The sequence below is a fragment of the Trachemys scripta genome, chromosome 9 (genome assembly GCF_013100865.1).
Source record: "Trachemys scripta elegans isolate TJP31775 chromosome 9, CAS_Tse_1.0, whole genome shotgun sequence".
Lineage (NCBI taxonomy): Eukaryota > Metazoa > Chordata > Testudines > Emydidae > Trachemys > Trachemys scripta.
Genome location: NC_048306.1, coordinates 104,193,648 through 104,216,948, shown reverse-complemented (window position 1 = coordinate 104,216,948; position 23,301 = coordinate 104,193,648). Strand labels below are relative to the sequence as shown.

General features: G+C 44.1%; 1 protein-coding gene across 3 annotated transcripts; it reads right to left on the bottom strand.

The window, feature by feature from the left end:
* Positions 1–542: 542 nt before the first annotated feature.
* PIGZ (phosphatidylinositol glycan anchor biosynthesis class Z) lies at positions 543–22,216 on the bottom strand. Of its 3 annotated transcripts, XR_004647207.1 has the most exons (4): positions 21,974–22,216; positions 11,536–11,754; positions 3,074–5,027; positions 543–2,663 (listed from the first exon to the last, which is right to left on the bottom strand). XR_004647207.1 is itself a non-coding variant. In XM_034782317.1 (3 exons), exons 2-3 carry the CDS (start codon positions 11,723–11,725, stop codon positions 3,427–3,429), a joined length of 1,791 nt encoding a protein of 596 aa, XP_034638208.1. In that variant the 5' UTR covers positions 11,726–11,754; positions 21,974–22,216; the 3' UTR covers positions 543–3,426. The 3 variants fall into 3 exon arrangements, 2 of the variants coding, with proteins under 2 accessions (XP_034638208.1, XP_034638209.1); XM_034782317.1 differs by having other exon boundaries at positions 543–5,027; XM_034782318.1 differs by having other exon boundaries at positions 543–5,027; positions 22,015–22,216.
* Positions 22,217–23,301: the final 1,085 nt, after the last annotated feature.

The window sequence follows — 23,301 nt, the reverse complement described above, 5'->3', positions numbered from 1 at the left end:
CCAGTACAGTAACAAAGTAGTTGTAAGCAGTTGATCAGTATACTTAGAGACACACCAGACCTAAGTAAAAAACATCTAATCCATGTACTCCAGCATGATCAGGCAGGGTCTCCCAAACAACCTTCAGATTCATGGCTCTCTTTATATCCTTCAGCTAATTTGCTATCTTGAGCAAAAATCCCATTCGAAGCAGTTTATCCTTGCTATTTTCCTTCCTCCAAGACCTTCCCTTCTTATCTCCTCCCCACTCCTTGCTTAGCAGCAGAACGGTTGGAAGGTTCATGCTTGTTTCTTTTAAGACAGTTTTTGTTTGTTACTGTAGCTCTTTATTGTATTGGTTACTTTTGGAACCAAACATCCTTCCCACACTACAAGCAATAAGTAATACTACTTATTCTCATGGCCTCTACCCCGATATAACACTGTCCTCGGGAGCCATAAAATCTTATTGCGTTATAGGTGAAACCGCATTATATCGAACTTGCTTTGATCTGCTGGAGCACCCAGCCCCACCCCTCGGAGCGCTGCTTTACTGCGTTATATCTGAATTTGTGTTATATCGGGTCACGTTATATCGGGGTAGAGGTGTATATTATTTTCTTAACCAGACTTAAGCTAACTTTAATTCTTTTATTATCCCCACAATATGCATGAAAGAGTAAAATAAGATATGCAATTTATTGGCAGAATGCAATTGTTCTTTCCCCACAATCAGTTTGCTGGATCAGAAAGAAGGCCCCAAGTCAGTTTAAATTCAGGCTATTTATCTAAAAGTCTACACTTTGTCTGTTGGTCTCTAGAGAATCCAGTTTGAATCAATATATGTGAGCCTCTCCAAGTGGTGGTAACGCTGGAGATGTTACAACCTGCGTAAATTTTCCAAATCACCCACACTGTTCTTAGTTCCTGGAGAAGCTGTGTTCGCCCACCCCCATGGAATTACATACAGTGTCTGGCCCACAATGTTACATATACTTAATACAGTAAGATCTTCTAAAGATATTGCAGTAAATTGCCATATCTGTCACAGCAGGCATCTTATATAGAGTAGTAATACTTTACATTTATAGTGCCCCTTTCATCTGAAGATCTCAAAGAACTTTACACTGTTGGGTGGGGTAAGTATTAACCCCACTTTACTGATAGGTAAAATGAGTCACAGAAAGATTAAATAACTTGCCCAGAGCAAGTCCCTGGCTGTGGTGGGGGCAGAAAGAAACTTCAGTATTAAAATAGCCCTCAGAATGTGCTATTTGAAAGAATTATCTAAAACGGTATGTTACTATCTTAATGGGCAATACATCATAATACAGAGGTCTATTAACCTCATTTCCCCCCATGCAGTTTCAGTTGGAGATGGTATTTCTCACTGCCTACTTTTAACTTGTGTAATGTTGCTATGTGCTGAAGAGTAATCATGGTCCATTACAGTAGTAGCTGAATTTCATGTGTGTATACTTAATTTGTATAACATTTTGTATGCTTGAGGATGAAGAGCGCTATTGAAATAAGATTAAATCTGACACACATAGAGGCACGTCCTACATCCTTTGCACACCTAAAAAGTCCACTTGATGTCAGTAAGCGTTTTAGATATGCAAGGTATACGGGCCCACGTATAAACAGCAAAGATCTACCTGGTAAGAGAGGAAAGATGGGTTTGAGATTAAGGAGATGGATTGGCACTCAGGAGAGCCAGGTTCTGTTCTTGGATCCACCATAGGCTGCCTCTGTGACCATAGAAAAGCCACACGATCTCAGTGTACCATGGAGAATAATAGTTCACTACATCAAATGAGAGCTATAAGACTTTCAGATACTATGGTGATGGAGGTTATATACATTCCAAGATACAAAAAAGAAGTACAGTTCTTTACTAAGAGCCTTCACTGAATTCTGCTATGAACACCAAGGAAGGTCTGAAATATTAAACATGGTTCTGAAAAGTCAATACAACACCCCACCAACTATAACACAAAACACATGGAACAGGATTGTTTCCAGAAATGTGTAGCAGCATAGAAAACAATAGAATTAACCTGAAAAATACATTTGGTACAGTATCAAGGTGTTTTCATAACTTCTTCTAATGTTACATAAAACAGCAAAGCAAACAAATACACATAACCTACATGCATTTCCACAATTAGGAAAAACAGCTTCCCCCCCAGTATAAAGTGCTTTGCAGAGACCAAAAACTATTTACATTGATCAGAATGCCAAGCATGGACATCATCTTCTGTGAATTTCTGTGAAATTTGGCAAACAATGATAAATTCTTCATATTGGGACTTGGTCTTGATTTCCTTTTATAACTTGGCCCCATAAACTATCTTCATAGTCCATTATTTGGTCTGCTTGTAAAATTGGCATTTAAAATCTGAAACTGTATGTACCAAGCCCTTCGTGTAGTATGACTGGCATTTGAACAAGTCCCATTTATCATTGGCAGGTTCATCTGAAAGAGACAGGCTTGACCTATAAGGTTTGGATCAGGATTAATATTTCCCCAAAGTCTGGAAGTGTTTGTCCATAATGGCCAGAACCAAACTCCTATATCCAAAGGAGGTCACCTGTGAAATTTATGTCCAGATCTTGGTTCAACTTCTGCAATTCCCCTCGCTGTAGTTCAGGGATCTATGGGTTCAGGTTCAGATCCACTCCTAATAGAAAGGCAATTTAAAATATACTGTTTCCACAAATAAATGGCCTTGTAGCAGGAAAAGATAAATGAACAGTAAGACTAAGCAGTGGCTGGTTTGGGGATTGAACCTGGGGCTTCCATTCCTAGGATCTGACTTGCTAGTGATAAAACATTAGACGTTACTAGACAATGAAACTAATCCCACTCCCTTTTCAAGGACATGATACAATCCCTTGAGAGGATATATCTGATCATGCACCATCCTGTAACAGAGGTGCTCATAAAAATGAATTCTATATCATGACTGGAGCCTACTGTAACTACTGGGAGGAGGCCCTGAATGCTTTACTGCAGCATTAATGCATATAAATAAGAAGTATAATCTAAAGAGATATAATAAAAGAAAAAAAACAAAACAAAACAATATACTTGACACAAGAAGAGCTGACCCAAAACCATCTGGAAAGTTTTGTGGAGAGAAAGAACTTCAGCCTTTTTTCTCTGATTTTGTCCTCTCCCAGCAGGAAAATTATCCTGGTGTAAAAACAATGCTGGAGATTGAACGACCTCACACTTAGATAGCATCCATCCAGAATAGGGCTGAGGAACACTGCTGAGGGTAATAGTGGGGGGACAATATGGGGAAGTTTGCACTCCCACTGCTTGTGCTGTACTTGTGTCTGTGAATAAAGGGAGAGAACATCAATCTCCAGGACTGTTGATCGAGCAACTTTCACCAGAACTAAATAAAATTAAAAAGTGAAACATAAATCCTCTAATAACTAAATGCTCTGTTCATTTCTGTCTATCTGAAGGATGTATAGTCCTAACTGACTTCTCCATTTTTCACTGAATAGAAAGGATATTTGTGGTGGATCTTCCATTGTCAAGTGTGGAAATATTAATGTCTCATTCTTGAACAGAACCCCACATTTTTGTATTGTTGTTCTGACTGTACCGGGGGTTATAACAAAAAAATGACAAGTTCTTTCTTTATCAGTCTCTCTAGTCCCACAGGCAATGTTGTTTGCTAATTGTCCCAGAGTTTGGCAGAGGGTGTTTTGTTCAGTTCCAGCCATATCAATTATTTCTACTAGTGGGTCTCTCTTATTGATACTGAGCAGAAACCTGGGAGGCATATAGGTGTGAGCAAAGAGTAGAGTATAGTGTGCTGGATGGTTCAGGGACTCTGTAGAATGTATGAGCTGTTCTAAATGAGACAGGCATGGGATCAGCCCTCCCTGGTGTAAGCACCCAAACAAAAGGGCACCAAGAACATTGAAAATAATAATGATGGGTTTCCACTTCAGGGTTCTATTCTGCGGTGTGATCAATAGGACTAGTGGTAAAATAAGAGGAATGAGGAATCGAGGTTCTTGGTGGTTGAACAGGGAAAGGAATGCCAAAGGAACAAAATAGAATAATAATAATGTTGGATTGCCCTTGGCAAGCACCAACATTGTAGGTGGCCTATGATTATGTAGTCTGATCCATGATAATTGATGGATGTTTATTTTCAGCATTTTCAAACCAACACTGATAGCCAGAATGTGCAGGATCCCAAAGAGCATTATCCCATTGACTGCAAAATGAGTTAATCTTGGGTGAATCCCATGCTGTGCAAGATTATGGGGATTAAGATTATAGCGGAGAAAATTAAAAGGGGTCACTATTACATTCTGATTTATTTGAGCTATGGTGCTTAACAGGCCATTCTTTTTAATGCTGTATAGGCTAATCTCTGATCCAATGGAGGTAAAATATAATGTGTCAGCTGCTGTGAAGATGATGGCAGTGAAAGCTGTGCTTGAAACAAGCTTCAAGAGGTGGTTTGCAATAGTTTTAATGCTGTGCTGAGAAGTGGCATTTAAAACTGCCCAGTAAAGCAGTGGCATTAAAGCAAATGCCAGAAAAGTTGGCCTGTTGAAAAACCCAGCAACTGTTATAATCCCTATGAGACTGCTACTGGTAGGTTTCGCCTGGCTGATGTCTGTTCCATAACCAACTGCTTTTGGAGATACTAGTACCATCAGCAGGGCAAACAGAAGTCCTTCAAGTGTGTTAGTAAATGTTCTCGTGTAAAATACTAGTGTGACATAGGACCCAGCAAGCAGAACCAGGGCGTTCCACCGATCTGCACCCCAGAAAGGAGCTAGCCGATACACGCTATAGTCAAGTATGAAAGAAAAGGTGGTGAGGAGAAGGCGAGGTGACACAAGAAGGGTGTAGCTGTTGATGCCATTTGACCACATGCCCAGCCGTTGCAAAGACTTGATCATCCAGTAGGTAATGCCAGATGTAATTAATGGGAACACAACTGTTCTACAAGGAGAACTGGAAAGGAATTCCCAGGGATAATAGACTTGTAGGTCTAAAATATCTCCTGTGGAGGGAGAAGAAAAGCAGATGACACATTTTGGCAAATTGACCAGTATACATGCATTAAAAATACAGTTTGCTATGAGAAGCAGCCTGTTTAGTGGACAATAATACTGTAACAAAACTATAACCATCTAGGACTTCAGAGTAGTTATTATGTTGTCCACCATGGCTATTTAGAACTTCATGGTGAGAACAGAAAGAGCAATCCAGGACCACCATGGAAAAATCATATCCTTAATTATAATACACCTCTACCCCGATATAACGTGACCCGATATAACACGAATTTGGATACAATGCGGTAAAGCAGCACTCCGGGGGGGCTGCACACTCCAGTGGATCAAAGCAAGTTTGATATAACACGGTTTCACCTATAATGCGGTAAGATTTTTTGGCTCCCAAGGACAGCGTTATATCGGGGTAGAGGTGTACATACAGAACCCACCTTACACGGGGGTTGTATAGTGCTTTTTGTAGATGAAAATTATTATATGAAGGCTAAGTATTATTAATTTAAAAATGTTCAAATGGAAAGTTCAGTTCTCAAAATATTTTCAAACAACCTGCCCATTTTATATAAATATACTAGACATAGCTTTGTTATTAATCAATTATAATTCCTAGATAATAGAATTAGGGTCCAATGCTACAGTCACCCAACATGCAGAATATCCATTAGCTTCAATAAGTGTTCTGCATATAGAGAGCATGAAGAATTCACAGATTTTTAAGGCCAGAAGGGACCACTGTGATCACCTAATCTGACCACTTGCTTAACAAAATATATAGAATTTCACTCAATATTTGCTGCATCAAGCTCAATAGCTGTGCGTTGTGTGAAGAATTACTTCCTTTTGTTTGTTTTACACCTCCTGCCTATTAATTTTATTAGGTTCTTGTGTCATGTGAAGGGGTAAATAACACTTCCTTATTCACTTTCTCTAGACCAGGGGTAGGCAACCTTTCAGAAGCGGTGTGCCGAGTCTTCATTTATTCTCTTTAATTTAAGGTTTCGCATGCCGGAAATACATGTTAACGTTTTTTAGAAGGTCTCTCTCTCGAAGTCTATATTATATAACTAAACTATTATTGTATGTAAAGTAAACAAGGTTTTCAAAATGTTTAAGAAGCTTCATTTAAAATTAAATTAAAATGCTGATCTTACGCCGCCAGCCTGCTCAGCCCACTGCCAGCCTGGGGTTCTGTTCACCTAGGCCTGCAGTGGGCTGAGCAGGGCGACTCGAAGTCAGGGCAGAGGGCTGGGGTGTGTGTGGAGGTGCAGGGCAAAAGGCTGGGTGTGGGGGGCTTCAGGGCAGATGGCTGGGTGTGTGTGGAGGTGCAGGGCAGAAGGCTGGGTGTTGGGGGGAGGTCAGGGCAGAGGGCTGGGAGTTCAGGGCAGAAGGCTGGGTGTGTGGGGGGCAACTCAAGGTCAGGGCAGAGGGCTGGGGGTGTGTGGAGGTGCAGGGCAAAAGGCTGGGTGTGGGGGAGTTCAGGGCAGAGAGGGCGATGTGGAGGTGCAGGGCAGAAGGCTGGGTGTTGGGGGCGACTCAAGGTCAGGGCAGAGGGCTGGGGGTGTGGGGGGTGCAGGGCAAAAGGTTGAGTGTGTGTGGGGAGGTCAGGGCAGAAGGCTGGGGGGGTGGGGTGCAGGGCAGAGGGCTGGGGTGCTTGGCTCATGGGGGTGCTCCCAGCCCCCTGCCCTGAGCGGCTCATGGCAGGGGGCTGGGAGGTATATGCCCTGTTCCAACCCCTTCCCCCAGGCCCATCCCTACCTCTCTCTGCCTGCTCTACGGAGCTGTGTGCAGCCTGCCGCTCTTCCCCCTCCCCCTCGCAAGGGCCATCCCAGCAGGGAGAGGGAGGAGGAGGGGCAGAGGGGCCGGAATGCACCAAGCTGTGGGAAAAAGCGGGGGAGGAGGGAAACTTGGGTGCCGCAGGACCAAGCTTCCCTCCTCCCCTGCTTCTTCCCCCAGCGTGGCGCTTTCCGGCCCCTCCTCCTCTCATCGGCAAGCAGTGTGCCATTCAGAATCGGCTCGCATGCTGTGTTTGGCACACGTGCCGTACGTTGCCGACCCCTGCTGTAGACCATTCACAATTCTATGGACTTCTACCATACCCCCTTTCCCCTCTTAGTCTTCTCTTTTCCCAGCTGAATAGTCACAGTCTTTTTAATCTCTCTGGCAAGCTGTTCCATATGCCTAATCATTTTTGTTGCCCTTCTCTGCACCTTATCCATTTCCAGTATATCTTTTTTGAGATGGGGGTGGGGGGAACCAGAACAGCACACTGTATTAAAGGTGTGTGCATAAAATGGATTTATATAGTGGCACTATGATCTTTTCTATCTTATTATCCATCCCTTTCCTAATGGTGTCTAACATTCTGTTAGCTTTTTAGACTTTCGCTGCACATTAAGCAGATGTTTTCAGAGAACTATCCACAATGACTTCAAGATCTCTCTCTTGAGTGGTAACTGCTAATTTAGATCACATCATTTTGTATTTAGAGTTGGGATTATATTTTCCAATGTGCCTTAGTTTGCATTTATCAACCTTGAATTTCATCTGTCATTTTGTTACTCATACACCCAGTTTTGTGAGATCCCCACTGTTACTCTTTGCAGTCTGCTTTAGACTTAACTATACTGTATCATCTGCAATCTTTGCCACCTCACTATTTACTCCTTTTTCCAGATCATTTATAAATATGTTGAACAGTACAGATCACTGGAGGACACTGCTATTCACCGCTCTCCATTCTGAAAACTGACCATTTATTCCTATGCTTTGTTTCCTGTCTTTTAACCAGTTTCTGATCCATGAGATGACTTTCCCTCTTTCCCATGACTGCTTATTTTGCTTAACAGCATTTGGTGAAGGATCTTGTCAAAGGCTTTCTGAATGTCCAAGTACACTATATCTACTTGTAGCGAAGTGAAGACTTACCAGCATGGCGCCTCCTGCTGGTCATCTGTGAATTAGCTCTCCAGCATACAGAGCGCCTCCTACTTGCCGGTGTCTCACCTGCCACTGGACCCCAGTGCCCTTTTCCTCAGGGTTTTGCCCACCACAGTACCCCCCACACTCTGGGTCTCCCCTCCCACAGGAACCCCCAACCCTCTAAACCCACCTTGCCTCAGAGGCTACTGCCAGTCATCATCTAGCCCTCGCTCACTGGGGCAGACTGCAGTCTGTAATGGCCACTCATCATTGGCAAGGGGTTAGGACCTGCTGCCTCTGCCTATTCCCAGGCTGCACCTCTGTAACCCCAGTACCTTCATAGGCCTTCCACAAGCTGCCTTTGCCTTTGCCTTTGCTCTGCTTCAAGTACCTTGCTCCCAGGCAGCTACCTTTCCCACTCCAGGGCTAGAGTAAGACTCCTACAGCTCCTGGCCCACAGTCCTCTTATCAGGGCCAGCTGGGCCCTGATTGAGCTGGCCACACCTGTGGTCAGCTACTCACTCAGCTGCTCTCACTGCTTTTAATCCCTTTTACCCAGGAGTGGGGCAGCCATCCCACTATACTACTGCATCACCCCTTTCCATATGTTTGTTGAACCCCTCTAAGAATTCTAATAGATTGGTGAGGCATGATTTCCCTTACATAAGCCATACCGACTCTTTCCCAACAAACCGTGTTCGTCTATGCATCTGATAATTCTGTTCTTCACTATAGTTTCAATCAATTTGCCAGATACTGAAGTTAGGTTAACCAGTCTGTAATAGTCAGGATCGCCTTTGGGGCCTCTTTTAAAAATTGGCATCACATTGGCTATCCTCCAGTCATCTGGTACAGAAGCTGTTTTAGGCAATTGGTTTACATTCCACAGTTAGTAGCTCTGCAGTTACATATGTGAGTTCGTTCAGAACTCTTGGATGAATACCATCTGGTCCTGGTGACTTATTAATGTTTATCTATTTGTTCCAAAACCTCCTCTATCAACAACTCAATCTGGGACAGTTCCTCAGATCTTTCACCTAAAAAGAATGGCTCAGGTGTGGGAATCTCTCCCACACCCTCTGCAGTGGAGAGACAGATGCAAATAATTCATTTAGCTTCTCTGCAATGGCCATATCTTCCTTGAGTGCACCTTTAATACCTGGATTGTCCAATGGCCCCACTGATTGTTTGGCAGGTTTCCTGCTTGTGATGTATTTAATTTTTATTTTTTTTGTCTGTTAGTTTATGTGTCTTTTGCTAATTGCTCTTCAAATTCATTTTTGCCCTACGTAATTATACTTTTACACTTGACTTGCCAGAGTTTGTGGTCCTTTCTATTTTCCTCAGTAGGATTTGACTTTCAATTTTTAAGGGATACCCTTTTGCCTCTAACTGCCTCTTTTATTCTGTTGTTTGTCCATGACAGCATTTTCTTTTAGTCCTTTTTTTTTTTAAATCTGGAGTATACATTTAATTTTGACCCCTTTTATGGTGTTTTTAAAGAGTTTCCATGCAGCTTCCTGGAATTTCATTCTTGTGACTATTCCTTTTGATTTCTGTTTAACTAGTGTAAGCAGAGTCAGGATGAGCTCTACCCTGACATCTGGTGGTGAATTATGGCGAGTGTGGAAAAGAACTCCAGGGGCTGATCTTGTTTGCATAGGCACACCCACTCGCCTGGCATGAAACAACAGCAACTGAAAGTGGTTACTTTGGCTGGTGTGGGATCCCCAGTTTCTTTGTTATTGGGGCAGGAAGAATAAAGTTTTGTTACCCTGATTCTGTGAATCAAGGGCAGTGAACCTGTTGTATGACAGAAGGACTGAGTGAGTCCATCACCATTACCTAAGTAGCACTTGCTTGACAAGGGGCATGGGTTACAAAACCCAGTGAAGAGAGAGAGGATGGGGACAGGTATTTGTACCTGATGGTATGGCCCCCTCCCTGAGGGGTTGAAACACCAATTGCACTACCTCCTCTCTCCACTGTTGAATGTCAGAGCTAACTTTGATTCCATTAGAAGTCTAATTACAGACTGCTGAGCTGAATTCACTTTGGGCCAATGGTGCATTAGCACTGGGGCTCCCCTACTATGAGCTGAAATCACGAAAGAGCTGAGATCACTGAGGCTGTGTTAACTAGTGGGGGAGCCTGAAGCTATATTGCTAAGCGGCTGGCGAAGCAGCTAGCAGAGTGGAGCCTCATGGGGACGGTTGGAGCGGAGCAGAGCTAAGCGACTCCCAGGTCGGTGAGCAGGGCGGAGCGGCTGGAGAAGCAGCGAGCAGAGCAGAGCCTTGTGGGAGCGGCCCAAGGAACGGCTGAAGTGGAGCCGAGCTGAGTGGCTCACAGGTCGGTGAGCAGAGCGGAGCAGCTGCCAGAGCAGTTCGTGGACGGCGGGAGCGGCTCGTGGAGAAGGCTGCGGCGGAACCCCACGGAGAGGCAGCCGGTCGGCCTTGGATCACGTAAGGTGCCCCTTAACACCCTGCGTGCCTCCCCCCCCCCGCTTGAACTCTGGGGCTGCACTGACCAGGGACAGAGACTCTGGGGGGTTGTTGGACTTTGGGGACTTTGGTGATCCTTGGGTTGCTGGACCCAAGAGACTTTGGGGGGTTGTTGGACTTTGGGGACTTTGGTGATCCTTGGGTTGCTGGTGTCAAGAACCAAAGGGAAAGGACACAGCCCAATTTGCTGGGGTGAGTTTTTTTGCTCATGAAGCCTGTTTGTGGTGTTTTTCCAATTTAACACTGATGTCGTTTACCTCATGTTATTAAACATTTTCTGTTACACTCAGACTCTGTGCTTGCGAGAGGGGAAGTATTGCCTCTTAGAGGCGCCCAGGGGGTGGTAGGTAATTGTCCCAGGTCACTGGGTGGGGGCTCGAGCCGGTTTTGCATTGCGTTATTGAAACGGAACCCCTAGATACAGAACCCGGCCCTTGTTGCTGCCAACTTAGATGGGCAGAAGGGTTACACTAGCTTCCTCATTTTTATGTAGTTTCCATTTTTTAAGTTAAATGCTACAGTGGTGGGCTTCTTTGGTATTTTGCCCCCACAAGGATTTTAAATTAAATTACATTATGGTCACTATTATCAAGCAGTTCAGCTATATTCACCTCTTGGACCAGATCCTGTGCTCTGCTTTGGAGGTTTTAGGAGCAATAGGCAGATTTGCTGTTTATAGATTGAAGACCAGTACGGGGGGGCCATCTGTGGACTGTTGTGTTTGTGTATATTCCCACATAATCAGAATAGCACAATAATCCAATCAGAATCCAGCTGTACAATTACATACTTTATAAACATTAATAATTTTCGCCTCAGAGTATATTGTCCTGGTGAGGTAGCAAGTACTATATTATTCTAATGTTACAGATGGGAAAACTGAAGCAGAGAGGTTCAGTTACCTGGTCAGAGTCACACTGCCTGTCAATGGGACAGCCAACTGCTCAACAATGCTGCCTTTTAACATCTGATAATGTGAATAATGTAATGTTTCCTGCTTAAACCACTAGACTGTAGAGAATTAATATAAACTGGGTTTCTAAAAATAACCATGCACAAATGCAGGAAAATTTACCTGCCATGACCTCAGGTGATTGGAAGAATTCATCAGGATGAAGGTAACCTGTCTGAGGAAGAAGACACCAGAAAATTCGGAGCAGAGCAAGAATCCCCCAAAAAGTCTTGGCTGACATCCTAAGTTCATTCCACTTGCCAGAACTGAATGATGTCTGGGCAAAGTCACAGACTTGGACTATTAGAAACATCAGTTGCCATGGGATCAGTAACTTTGACTCTGAAATGGACAAAAAGTTTATTACAAGAACAAATCTTGCCCATCAAAGAGAGCAAAACATTGTCAATCATTCCTAAAACTATAAAGCAAAGGTAGACGGAAGTATGAATGAAAACTAATTAGGGATAAAGTCTCCCCTCTGATGTACAGGTTTATGGCTAATATTGGCCTTGAATAGGTGACAACCTTGCACAGCCAAGTGTGGAATTTGGCCTTTATGGAGACATTCTCACAGCTGGGCACACAGGATGTACACACAAAAATATGGATATACCTATCACACCTTTTCCTTAAAAACATGAAGTAACTGTAGGCCCCCAGTATCCATTTGCAAGCTCATTTTACTCAATTTGCATGCTCAAAGAGTGTATCCGCATTTTTACAGACTTACTTACTGTGCTCAGCTGTGAAAATAGATTATTTCCTAATAAAATTAATACAACCCACTTAAAACTATGAGAGCATGTACAATATGAGTATAGGGACAGCCCAATAGGAATAATGGACAGCATTTCTTTCTTTCAATATACATAGATTAGATTAAACGTTTATCGATTTTCATAAAGAAACAGACAATGAAAAGTACAAAAATGTAAATGACTTACAGCTTGTATGTTTCCAATGACAGTTTATATTTCTTAAGGTACAGTGACACTTTGATACTCTTATACCTTGCCTACACAACAGCAAAGTATAGTTCTAAGACCCATTTGGGCCTCCTAATATACGTGTAAAATACCTTGAGTCCACAGACGAAAGTGCTCAAACAGTATACATGCATGTTTGGATTAGACACAAATTAAAGACATCTCATTGTGATCAGAAGTCATTACTCCAAGAGCAGAAAGGCCCCTATATAAAAAGTGACACTCCCCCGCTCCCAAATTGAGATTTTAGAATGAAAAGACTTTATACTGACTGAGTTAAAGTCCAATGTTTCACCTAAATTATGTGCGAAAATAATGCTGGTGAAAGTTGAGTAGATTAAGGGGGGGAGCAATACAAGTACAGCTTGTGCATTGTTAGTTCATCATTGTTAGTTCTTAATTGTTAGTTTTAAGTGATTTCTATGTTAGCTTTTATAGGATTTCTGTAGCTTTTAGCTCTAGCATCTTCTAAGTCCTGGAGGTAAAATTTAGGCTGCTAGGTAAGAGACTGAAGTCCAGGACCTTCATGGTAGCATTCTCTGAAATGCTTCCAGTTCCAAATGCAGGGCCAGTTAGACAGGCAGAACTGCAGGGTCTCAATGTGTGGATGAGACGATGGTGCTTGTGCCCACCCACCTCCCAGGCTTTGCAATAAGCCAGTCCTTCCACTCTGAGTGGCCTGGTAAGGGGTTGGGGAGAGGGAGGGTTGGAGAAGGGGCAGGATGTCCCGGGGGGCAGTCAGAGGACAGGGAGTGGTTGGATGGGGCGGAGGTTCTGGGGGGGCAGTCAGGAGACAGGGAGCAGGGGGGGTGTTGGATAGTGGGTGGGGTCTCGGGAGGGGGCAGTCAGGGGACAAGGCATGGGGGGGTTGAATGGAGAGGTCCCGGGAGGGGGTGGTCAGGGGACAAGGATCAGTGGGGGTTGGATGATGGTAAAGGAGAGGTGGGGGGGCGTGACGGTTTCTCAAAAATTAAAAAGGGGATGTGATACCAAAAAGTTTGGGAACCACTGTTCTATACCTTGGGGGAGCATGCTGTAACCCCTGTATTCCTCGTTTTCATCTAATCATTATCTGACGTATAAAGCATGCCTTGTAAGGTATCAGGAGAAAGGTTATGATCTGCTGAAAGTAATTTCTCTATCCATATATGTATATCATTAATGCATATGATGTTTTGAGAATTGTGTAGTATGATTATCATTAAAACATGCTGTAAGTTGGGGAATCAGCCAGCTATTAGCTCCCCAGAAGCAACACCAAAGAAAGTAACTGGCACCTGGGTGGGGTGTCAATCAACCCATCAACAGCCATTGTCCAGCAAGGGAGCTACAATGCAGTAACTCATCTGCATGAGGTCACACCACGGGAATTGCTCAACCTTGCTTGGAGAGACTCAGTAATGCTCACCTGACTCTGAAGGGGGAGCAAAGCCAAGAGGGAAGAAAGGACATGATAAAAGGGAGAGACATTTGCCATGCTGGCTCTCTCTCTTCCACCTACATCTACAGACACCACCACCACCGCTAAGCAACTGAAGCGCTGATCAAAGGGGAGAGCCTGGTTGAAGAGCAGTCAGCTTGTGCTGGTAAGCCTGTCCTCGCTTACACACAGCCTCCCAACCTGAAGCAAATACTCACCAGCAACTGCACACCACACAACAAAAACACTAACCCAGGAACCAATCCCTGCAACAAACCCCATTGCCAACTCTGTCCACATATCTAGTCAAGGGACACCATCATAGGACATAACTACATCAGGCACACCTTCAGGGGCTTGTTCACCTGCACATCTACCAATGTGATCTATGCCATCATGTGCCAGCAATGCCCCTCTGCCATGTACATTGGCCAAACCGGACAGTCTCTACGCAAAAAAATAAATGGACACAAATCAGACATCAAGAATTATAACATTAAAAAACCAGTAGGAGAACACTTCAATCTCCCTGGACACTCAATAACAGTCTTAAAAGTGGCAATTCTTCAAGAAAAAAACTTCAAAAACAGACTCCAACGAGAAACTGCAGAACTGGAATTAATTTGCAAACTGGACACCATCGAATTAAGCATGAATAAAGACTGGGAGTGGATGGGTCACTACAAAAACTAATTTCCCCCTGCTGATACTCACACCTTCTTGTCAACTGTTTGAAATGGGCCTTGATTACATTGGCCTCATTAGCACTACAAAAGTGATCTTTCCTCCCTTGATATTCACCCCTTCTTGTCAACTGTTGAGACTAGCCCACTTCCACCTTAACTGAATTGTCTCGTTAGCACTGACCCCCCACACACACTTGGTAAGGCAACTCCCACCTTTTCATGTACTGTGTATTTATACCTGCCTATTGTATTTTCCACCCCATGCATCTGATGAAGTGGGTTTTACCCCACGAAAGCTTATGGCCAAATAAATTTATTAGTCTCTAAGGTGCCACAAGTACTCCTTGATGTTTTCCTGTGGTGAGAAGCATCTAAGTTTGTAAGGACATTGAAAGTATTAAGATCAGCTTAGAATGCATTTTGCTTTTATTTCATTTGACCAAATCTGACTTGTTCTGTTTTGACTTATAAGCACTTAAAATCTATCTTTATAGTTAATAAATCTGTTTGTTTATTCTACCTGAAGCAGAGTGTTTGGTTTGAAGTGTGTCAGAGACTCCCCTTGGGATAACAAGCCTGATACGTATCCCCTTGGGCAGGACTGGCTCCAGGGATTTTGCCGCCCCAAGCAGGAAAAAAAAAAAAAAAAGCTGCGATCGCGATCAGCTCTACCGCCGCCGCTTCAGTCTTTGGCGGCAGGTCCTTCGCTCTGAGAGGAAGTGAGGGACCCGCTGCCGAATTGCCGCCGAAGAGCCGGACATGCCGCCCCTCTCCGTTGGCCGCCCCAAACACCTGCTTGCTGGGCTGGAGATCAAAACAAGTTCAATATAACGTGGTAAGATTTTTTGGCTCCCGAGGACAGCATTATATTGAGGTAGAGGTGTATAATTAAATTTAACATCCCTGTGGCAGGGAAAACACCACAGTGGCCCAACACTGTAGCATTTAATTTCAGAAAGGGAAACTACACAAAAATGAGGAGGTTAGTTAAACAGAAATTAAAAGGTACAGCACCAAAAGTTAAATCCCTGCAAGCTGTGTGGAAACTTTTTAAAGACACCATAATAGAGGCTCAACTTAAACGAATACCCCAAATTAAAAAACATAGTAAGAAAACCAAAAAAGAGCTACAGTGGCTAAACAACAAAGTAAAAGAAGCAGTGAGAGGCAAAAAGGCATCCTTTAAGAAATGGAAGCTAAATCTTAGTGAGGAAAATAGAAAGGAGCATAAACTCTGGCAAATGACGTGTATAAATATAATTAGGAAGGCCAAAACAGAATTTAAAGAACAGCTAGCCAAAGACTCAAAAAGTAATAGCAAAAAAAAATTTAAGTACATCAGAAGCAGGAAGCCTGCTAAACAAACAGTGGGGCCACTGGAAGATTGAGATGCTAAAGGAGAACTCAAGGACAATAAGGCCATTGCGGAGAAACTAAATGAATTCTTTGAATCCGTCTTCATGGTTGAGGATGTGAGGGAGATTCCCAAACCTGACTCATTCTTTTTAGGTGACAAATCTGAGGAACTGTCCCAGATTGAGGTGTCATTAGCGGAGGTTTTGGAACAAATTGATAAACTAAACAGTAATAAGCAACTCAGACAGGGGAAAAAGGGAGGAGGTGTTGCCTTATATATTAAAAATGTACACACTTGGACATAGGAAACGGAAGTGTTGAGAGTCTCTAGGTTAGGGTAAAAGGGGTAAAAAACAAGGGTGATGTCATGCTAGGAGTCTACTACAGGCCACCTAACTAGGTGGAAGAGGCTTTTTTTAAACAACTAACAAAATCATCCAAAGCCCAAGATTTGGTGGTGATGGGGGACTTCAACTATCCAGATATATGTTGGGAAAATAACACAGCAGAGCACAGACTATCCAATAAGTTCTTGGACTGCATTGCAGACAACTTTTTATTTCAGAAGGTTGAAAAAGCTACTAGGGGGGAAGCTGTTCTAGACTTGATTTTAACAAATAGGGAGGAACTCATTGAGAATTTGAAAGTAGAAGGCAGCTTGGGTGAAAGTGATCATGAAATCATACAGTTTGCAATTCTAAGGAAGGGTAGAAGGGAGTACAGCAAAATAGAGACAATGGATTTCAGGAAGGCGGATTTTGGTAAGCTCAGAGAGCTGATAGGTAAGGTCCCATGGGAATCAAGACTGAGGGGAAAAACAACTGAGGAGAGTTGGCAGTTTTTCAAAGGGACACTATTAAGGGCCCAAAAGCAAGCTATTCCGTTGGTTAGGAAAGATAGAAAATGTGGCAAAAGACCACCTTGGCTTAACCATGAGATCTTGCATGATCTAAAAAATAAAAAGGACTCATATAAAAAATGGAAACTAGGACAGATTACAAAGGATGAATATAGGCAAACAACATAGGAATGCAGGGGCAAGATTAGAAAGGCAAAGACACAAAATGAGCTCAAACTAGCTATGGGAATAAAGGGAAACAAGAAGACTTTTTATCAACACATTAGAAGCAAGAGGAAAACCAAAGACAGGGTAGGCTCACTGCTCAGTGAAGAGGGAGAAACAGTAACAGGAAACTTGGAAATGGCAGAGATGCTTAATGACTACTTTGTTTCGGTCTTCACAGAGAAGTCTGAAGGAATGCCTAACATAGTGAATGCTAATGGGAAGGGGGTAGGTTTAGCAGATAAAATAAAAAAAGAAAAGTTAAAAATCACTTAGAAAAGTTAGATGCCTGCAAGTCACCAGGGCCTGATGAAATGCATCCTAGAATACTCAAGGAGCTAATAGAGGAGGTATCTGAGCCTCTAGCTATTATCTTTGGAAAATCATGGGAGACGGGAGAGATTCCAGAAGACTAGAAAAGGGCAAATATAGTGCCCATCTATAAAAAGGGAAATAAAAACAACCCAGGAAACTACAGACCAGTTAGTTTAACTTCTGTGCCAGGGAAGATAATGGAGCAAGTAATTAAGGAAATCATCTGCAAACACTTGGAAAGTGGTAAGGTGATAGGGAATAGCCAGCATGGATTTGTAAAGAACAAATCATGTCAAACCAATCTGATAGCTTTCTTTGATAGGATAACGAGTCTTGTGGATAAGGGAGAAGCTGTGGATGTGGTATACCTAGACTTGAGTAAGGCATTTGATACGGTCTCGCATGATATTCTTATTGATAAACTAGGCAAATACAATTTAGATGGGGCTACTATAAGGTGGGTGCATAACTGGCTGGATAACCATACTCAGAGAGTTGTTATTAATGGTTCCCAATCCTGCTGGAAAGGCATAACAAGTGGGGTTCCGCAGGGATCTGTCTTGGGACCAGCTCTGTTCAATATCTTCATTAACGACTTAGATATTGGCATTGAAAGTATGCTTATTAAGTTTGCAGATGATACCAAACTGGGAGGGATTGCAACTGCTTTGGAGGACAGGGTCATAATTCAAAATGATCTGGACAAATTGGAGAAATGATCTGAGATAAACAGGATGAAGTTTAACAAAGACAAATGCAAAGTGCTCCACTTAGGAAGGAACAATCAGTTTCACACATACAGAATGGGAAGAGACTGTCTAGGAAGGAGTACCGCAGAAAGGGATCTAGGGGTTATAGTGGACCACAAGCTAAATATGAGTCAACAGTGTGATGCTGTTGCAAAAAAAGCAAACGTGATTCTGGGATGCATTAACAGGTGTGTTGTGAGCAAGACATGAGAAGTCATTCTTCCGCTCTACTCTGTGCTGGTTAGGCCTCAACTGGAGTATTGTGTCCAGTTTTGGGCACCGCATTTCAAGAAAGATGTGGAGAAATTGGAGAGGGTCCAGAGAAGAGCAACAAGAATGATTAAAGGTCTTGAGAACATGACCTATGAAGGAAGGCTGAAAGAATTGGGTTTGTTTAGTTTGGAAAAGAGAAGACTGAGAGGGGACATGATAGCAGTTTTCAGGTATCTAAAAGGGTGTCATAAGGAGGAGGGAGAAAACTTGTTCACCTTAGTCTCTAAGGATAGAACAAGAAGCAATGGGCTTAAACGGCAGCAAGGGAGGTTTAGGTTGGATATTAGGAAAAAGTTTCTAACTGTCAGGGTGGTTAAACACCGGAATAAATTGCCTAGGGAGGTTGTGGAATCTCCATCTCTGGAGATATTTAAGAGTAGGTTAGATAAATGTCTATCAGGGATGGTCTAGACAGTATTTGGTCCTGCCATGAGGGCAGGGGACTGGACTCGATGACCTCTCGAGGTCCCTTCCAGTCCTAGAATCTATGAATCTATAAAACTAGGACCAGATGGTATTCACCCAAGAATTCTGAAGTGGAGAGACTGATGCAAAGAATTAATTTAGCTTCCCTGCAATGGTCTAGTCTTCTCTGAGTGCGTCTTTAGCACCTTGAGTGTCCAGTGAACCCACTGACTGAATAGCAGGCTTCCTCCTTTCTGATGTACTTAAAAAGTGTTTGTGTTTTTTGCTAGTTGATCTTCAAATTTGATGTTGGACTACCTAATCATATTTTTACATTTGACTTGCCAGAGTTTATGGTCATTTCTATTTTCCTCAGTACTATTTTGACTTCCATTTTTTAAAGGATGCCTTTTTGTCTCTCATCACCTCTTTCACTCTGCTGTTCACTCTGTGAGTTTTTTGTCCTTCTACTATTTTTATTATTATTAATATTATTTTTATTATTTGGGGTATAACATTTATTTTGAGCCTCTGTTATGATTTTTAAATAGTTTCCATGCAGCTTGCAGGCATTTCACTCCTGTGACTGTTCCTTTTCATTTAACTATCTCTCTCATTTTTGTGCCATTCCCCTTTTTGAGTTTAACTCTACTTTGGTGGGGTTTCTTTGATATTTCCCTCCCCCTCCCGCAAAAATGTTAAATTTAATTACACTGTGGTCACTATTATTGAGTGGTGCAGCTATAGCCACCTCTTGGACAAGATCCTGTGATCCATTTAGGATATTCAGAATTGCCTCGCCCAGTGTGGATTCCAGCAATACCTGCTCCAAGAAGAAGTAATTAATGATGTCCAGAAATTTTATTTCTGCATGCATCCCATCTTGAGACGACATGTACCCAGTCAATATGGGGATAGTTTAACGCCCCCATTATTATTGGGTTCTCTGTTTTTGTAGCCTTTCTAATCTCCTGAGCATTTCACTATCACCATCACTATCCTGATCAGGTGATCAATAGTATATTCTTACTGCTACAAGCATGCAATTTCTATCCACAGAGATGCTATGGTAAAGTCTGCTTCATTTAAGATGTTTACTATATTTGACTCTATGTTTTCTTTCACATATAGCACAACTCCCCCACCAGAGCAACCTAATCTGTCATTCCTATATATTTTGTATCCTGGTATTACCATGTCCCATTGATTATCATCAGTTCAGCAAGTTTCTGTGGTGCCTGTTATATCAATATCCTCACACTGTTGCCATTGTTAACAATTACCATATTAACTGGGACTAATTATATTCTCATCCTTTAATTTTTTATTGATTGAATCCCATACCATCTTTTCCATTATTTGGGCTGGGATTTTAATCAGAGTAGTTGACTAAATTACCCAGATCATCCTGATTGCCTTTTTGGAATACTGGCATAACATTAGCATTCTTCAAGTCTTATGGAATTTTCCCAGTATTCCAAGATTTAGTAAAAATTAACATCAATAGGACAGCAATCTCCTCAGACAGCTCTTTTAGAACTCTTGTGTGCATGTTATTCAAACCTGCTAATTTTAAAATGTTAAGCACTAGTAGATACTGCTTAACATCTTCCAGAGTTACTAACGGACTGAGAAGTACTTCCTCGTGCCCAAGTGATGTGAGTAAACCACCCTGCTTCTTTCTAAATAAGTAGACACATATTTATTGAACACTTCTGCCTTTTCTGTATCCTTATTAATAATTTTACTATCTTAATTTAGCAATGGGTCTATACCTTATTACAGGGGTTCCCAAACTTGGTTCGCGGCTTGTTCAGGGTAAGCCTCTGGCGGGCTTTGTTTACCTGACCGTCCGCGGGTACGGCCGCTCACAGCTCCCAGTGGCCGCGGATCACTGTTCCCGGCCAATGGGAGCTCTGGGAAGTGGCGCGGGCCAGGTCACCGCTTCCTGCAGCTCCCATTGGCCAGGAACAGTGAACCATGGCCACTGGGTGCTGCGAGCAGCCGTACCTGTGGATGCTCAGGTAAACAAAGTGTCTCATGGCCCACCAGGGGCTTACCCTGAACAAGCCGCGAACCAAGTTTGGGAACCCCTGCCTTACTTAGGATTTCTTCTGTGCCTGGTGTGGTTAGAAACATCTAGTTATTACCCTTAGCCCTGCCAGCCATGGATTTTTCCCTGATATCTTTAGCCTTCATTATCAATCTTCTACCCTTCATAATTTCTAGTTTATACTGATTGCGAGCTACTTCCCCTTTTTCCATACGTTATATAATGTTTCTCCTTTCTAACTGCTGCCTTTGTAACACCGACAGACCCCAGTCATCAGTGGGCGGGATCAAACCTGGGACCTCTGGAGCTATATGGGTTAGCTAACAGCCATATGGCTTTTAGCTAAGGTTGTAGAGAGCAAACTCATTAATCTCTCTCTTTAAGTGGTCTTGGTGCCACTAGATGGGATAGCCTACCACCACACCCAGGAGGCGTGTGGGTCTCATACTTCCCCTAGCTGAGGAAGTGTGTCCCAAACTTCAGAGCCTGCCCAGTTGAAATCCTGGACAAGCCCCCAATTGTAACGCTGACAGACCCCAATCATCTGGGGGGGGGCAGGATCAAACCTGGGGTCTCTGGAGCATTTCTCTCTCTCTACGTGGTCTCGGTACCACTAGATGGGACAGAACACCACACCCAGGAGGTGTGGGGGTTACACCTTTGTGTTGCTTTTTAACCACTATGGGCTTTTAACCAAAGTTGGCCTGATTTGGAATTGTGGCTTTTTGACCATCTCAGTGGTGCTGGAACTAAGGGTGCGGCCACACCCCCTGGCTTGAAGTAGTAATAATAAACACCAAATACATAGTTTCCACCAGCACCCCCCACTATAAAAATTGTTCCAGCATCCCAATAAACTCTACTTAACCTACTCCCAATTTTCATCAAATTTGCTATATGATTCCCCCCTCCCCAATTTCACTCACAATTTTCCTCAGCTTTGGGCAGTTAGCCCATCTGAAGCACCATATATAAATTGGTTTGGACTGTTCAAAGTCATGAGGTGGTTGAGAGATGAGGCAATTGCTAACGGAAAGCAGACTTGAGCAACAGCAATATATGATGCCACTGCATCCAAACACACAGCTCAAGGACCCTGTCTGCACACGGGGCTATGCAACCACCATGCTAGACCCACACAGCCCAGGACAGGTGCCTTTCGGAGTCCTCAGGTGTAAATCGCATCACCTGTGGCAGTAACTGGCTGCCCTATGGCAGGGGCGCGGCCGCGGCTTTGAGAGATGGGTCTAACCTGTGGGGGCGTGTCCACAAGGGGGCGCAGTGCCTACACACCTGGGAACCAATGAGGTGCTGAGGGGGCACTCCGCCTGTGTCCATGTAAATGAGCTCCGGGGTGGAATGAAGTCGCCGGCGGCACCGTAGGTGAGGCTGTTCCGGGCGGGGCTGTGCGCTCGTATGCGGTCGCCGCTTCTCGACTCTGAGGCGATCAGCTCGCTTCGTCTCCCGCTACAGGGCCTGCGCGAGTATTTGGTCCTCCCAGGCTAGTGAGGCAACCGGAACCGCCGGCCAGACAAGCCACTGGGAGTAGCCATAGAGAGGGGGGCCTCCGACATCAGGGAGATCCCCGACAGCCCGCCCACGTGCTTGGCAAATGTCTCCGAATCCCCTCTTTCGCACCCCCAGCCCGCCGCGCCGCCTCTGGCTCCCCTGCCCTTGAGCGCTCTGTGCCGCCTCGGCTGGAGCCTCCGCCCAGCCCCCTGGGCCGGGCTTTCCGCGGCTTTGGGGCGCGCGGAGCGTTTATGTCCCCGACTGCGTCTTGTGCAGGTGCTTGGGACGTGCCGCAGCTAAGCGGAGCCGGCAGCGTCGGCCCAGCCTGCAGCCGTAGAGGGACTCCGCCCGGGTAGGGACCGCGCGCTGGAGCGGAGTCTGGGGCAGAGGGAAGCGGGGACAAGGTCTCACTCTTCCCACGAGTGAGTCGTTCACGACGCTTGTCTTCACAGTAGCTCCCCAGGGCCCTGTGCTGCGCTCCGATCTGCACTGACCGGCTAACAGCGCTGGCGTTGACATTGTGCCATTCAGTTGCAGAGTCAACAGCCCTAGGGCGAGGAACCGGGTCGCTCCGAGCCGCCGACTGAGGCGCAAATTACTGCATCACATATCCTCAGCTCACGTTTGATGGTGGCTGTGGGTTTCTTGCAACCAGGAGCGCTGGAGACAATTTCTTTTACAGTGGTAGCTGAGATTGTGGAGTACAAGGAGTAGCTTCCATTCAATAGTACTGATCTGTTGAACTACTGCCCCATGGCTCAAAACACTTGATCAGCAAAACGCAACCCTCCCCTTTTGCAACTGGGAGCGGTTTCTGCCACACAGCGTAGCAGTTTGGTAAACTGTTTGTTAACTTGCTACCGCCTGTCCATGGGGTTGCGAATCAGGAGGGGATGGGGTATGTGGTCAAAAACTATCCCGATCTGCTTCCTGACTGGAGTGGCCGCTTTCATTGCATTCGTGAAAGGGGAGGGTAGGGTTTGTGGGTATGGAGCGTGCCCCTGAGCCCAAGTTGAGACCACAGTGGCCCCTTTTCATTTTTTCCACTGGCTTTTCCTTGCTTAGTTCCAA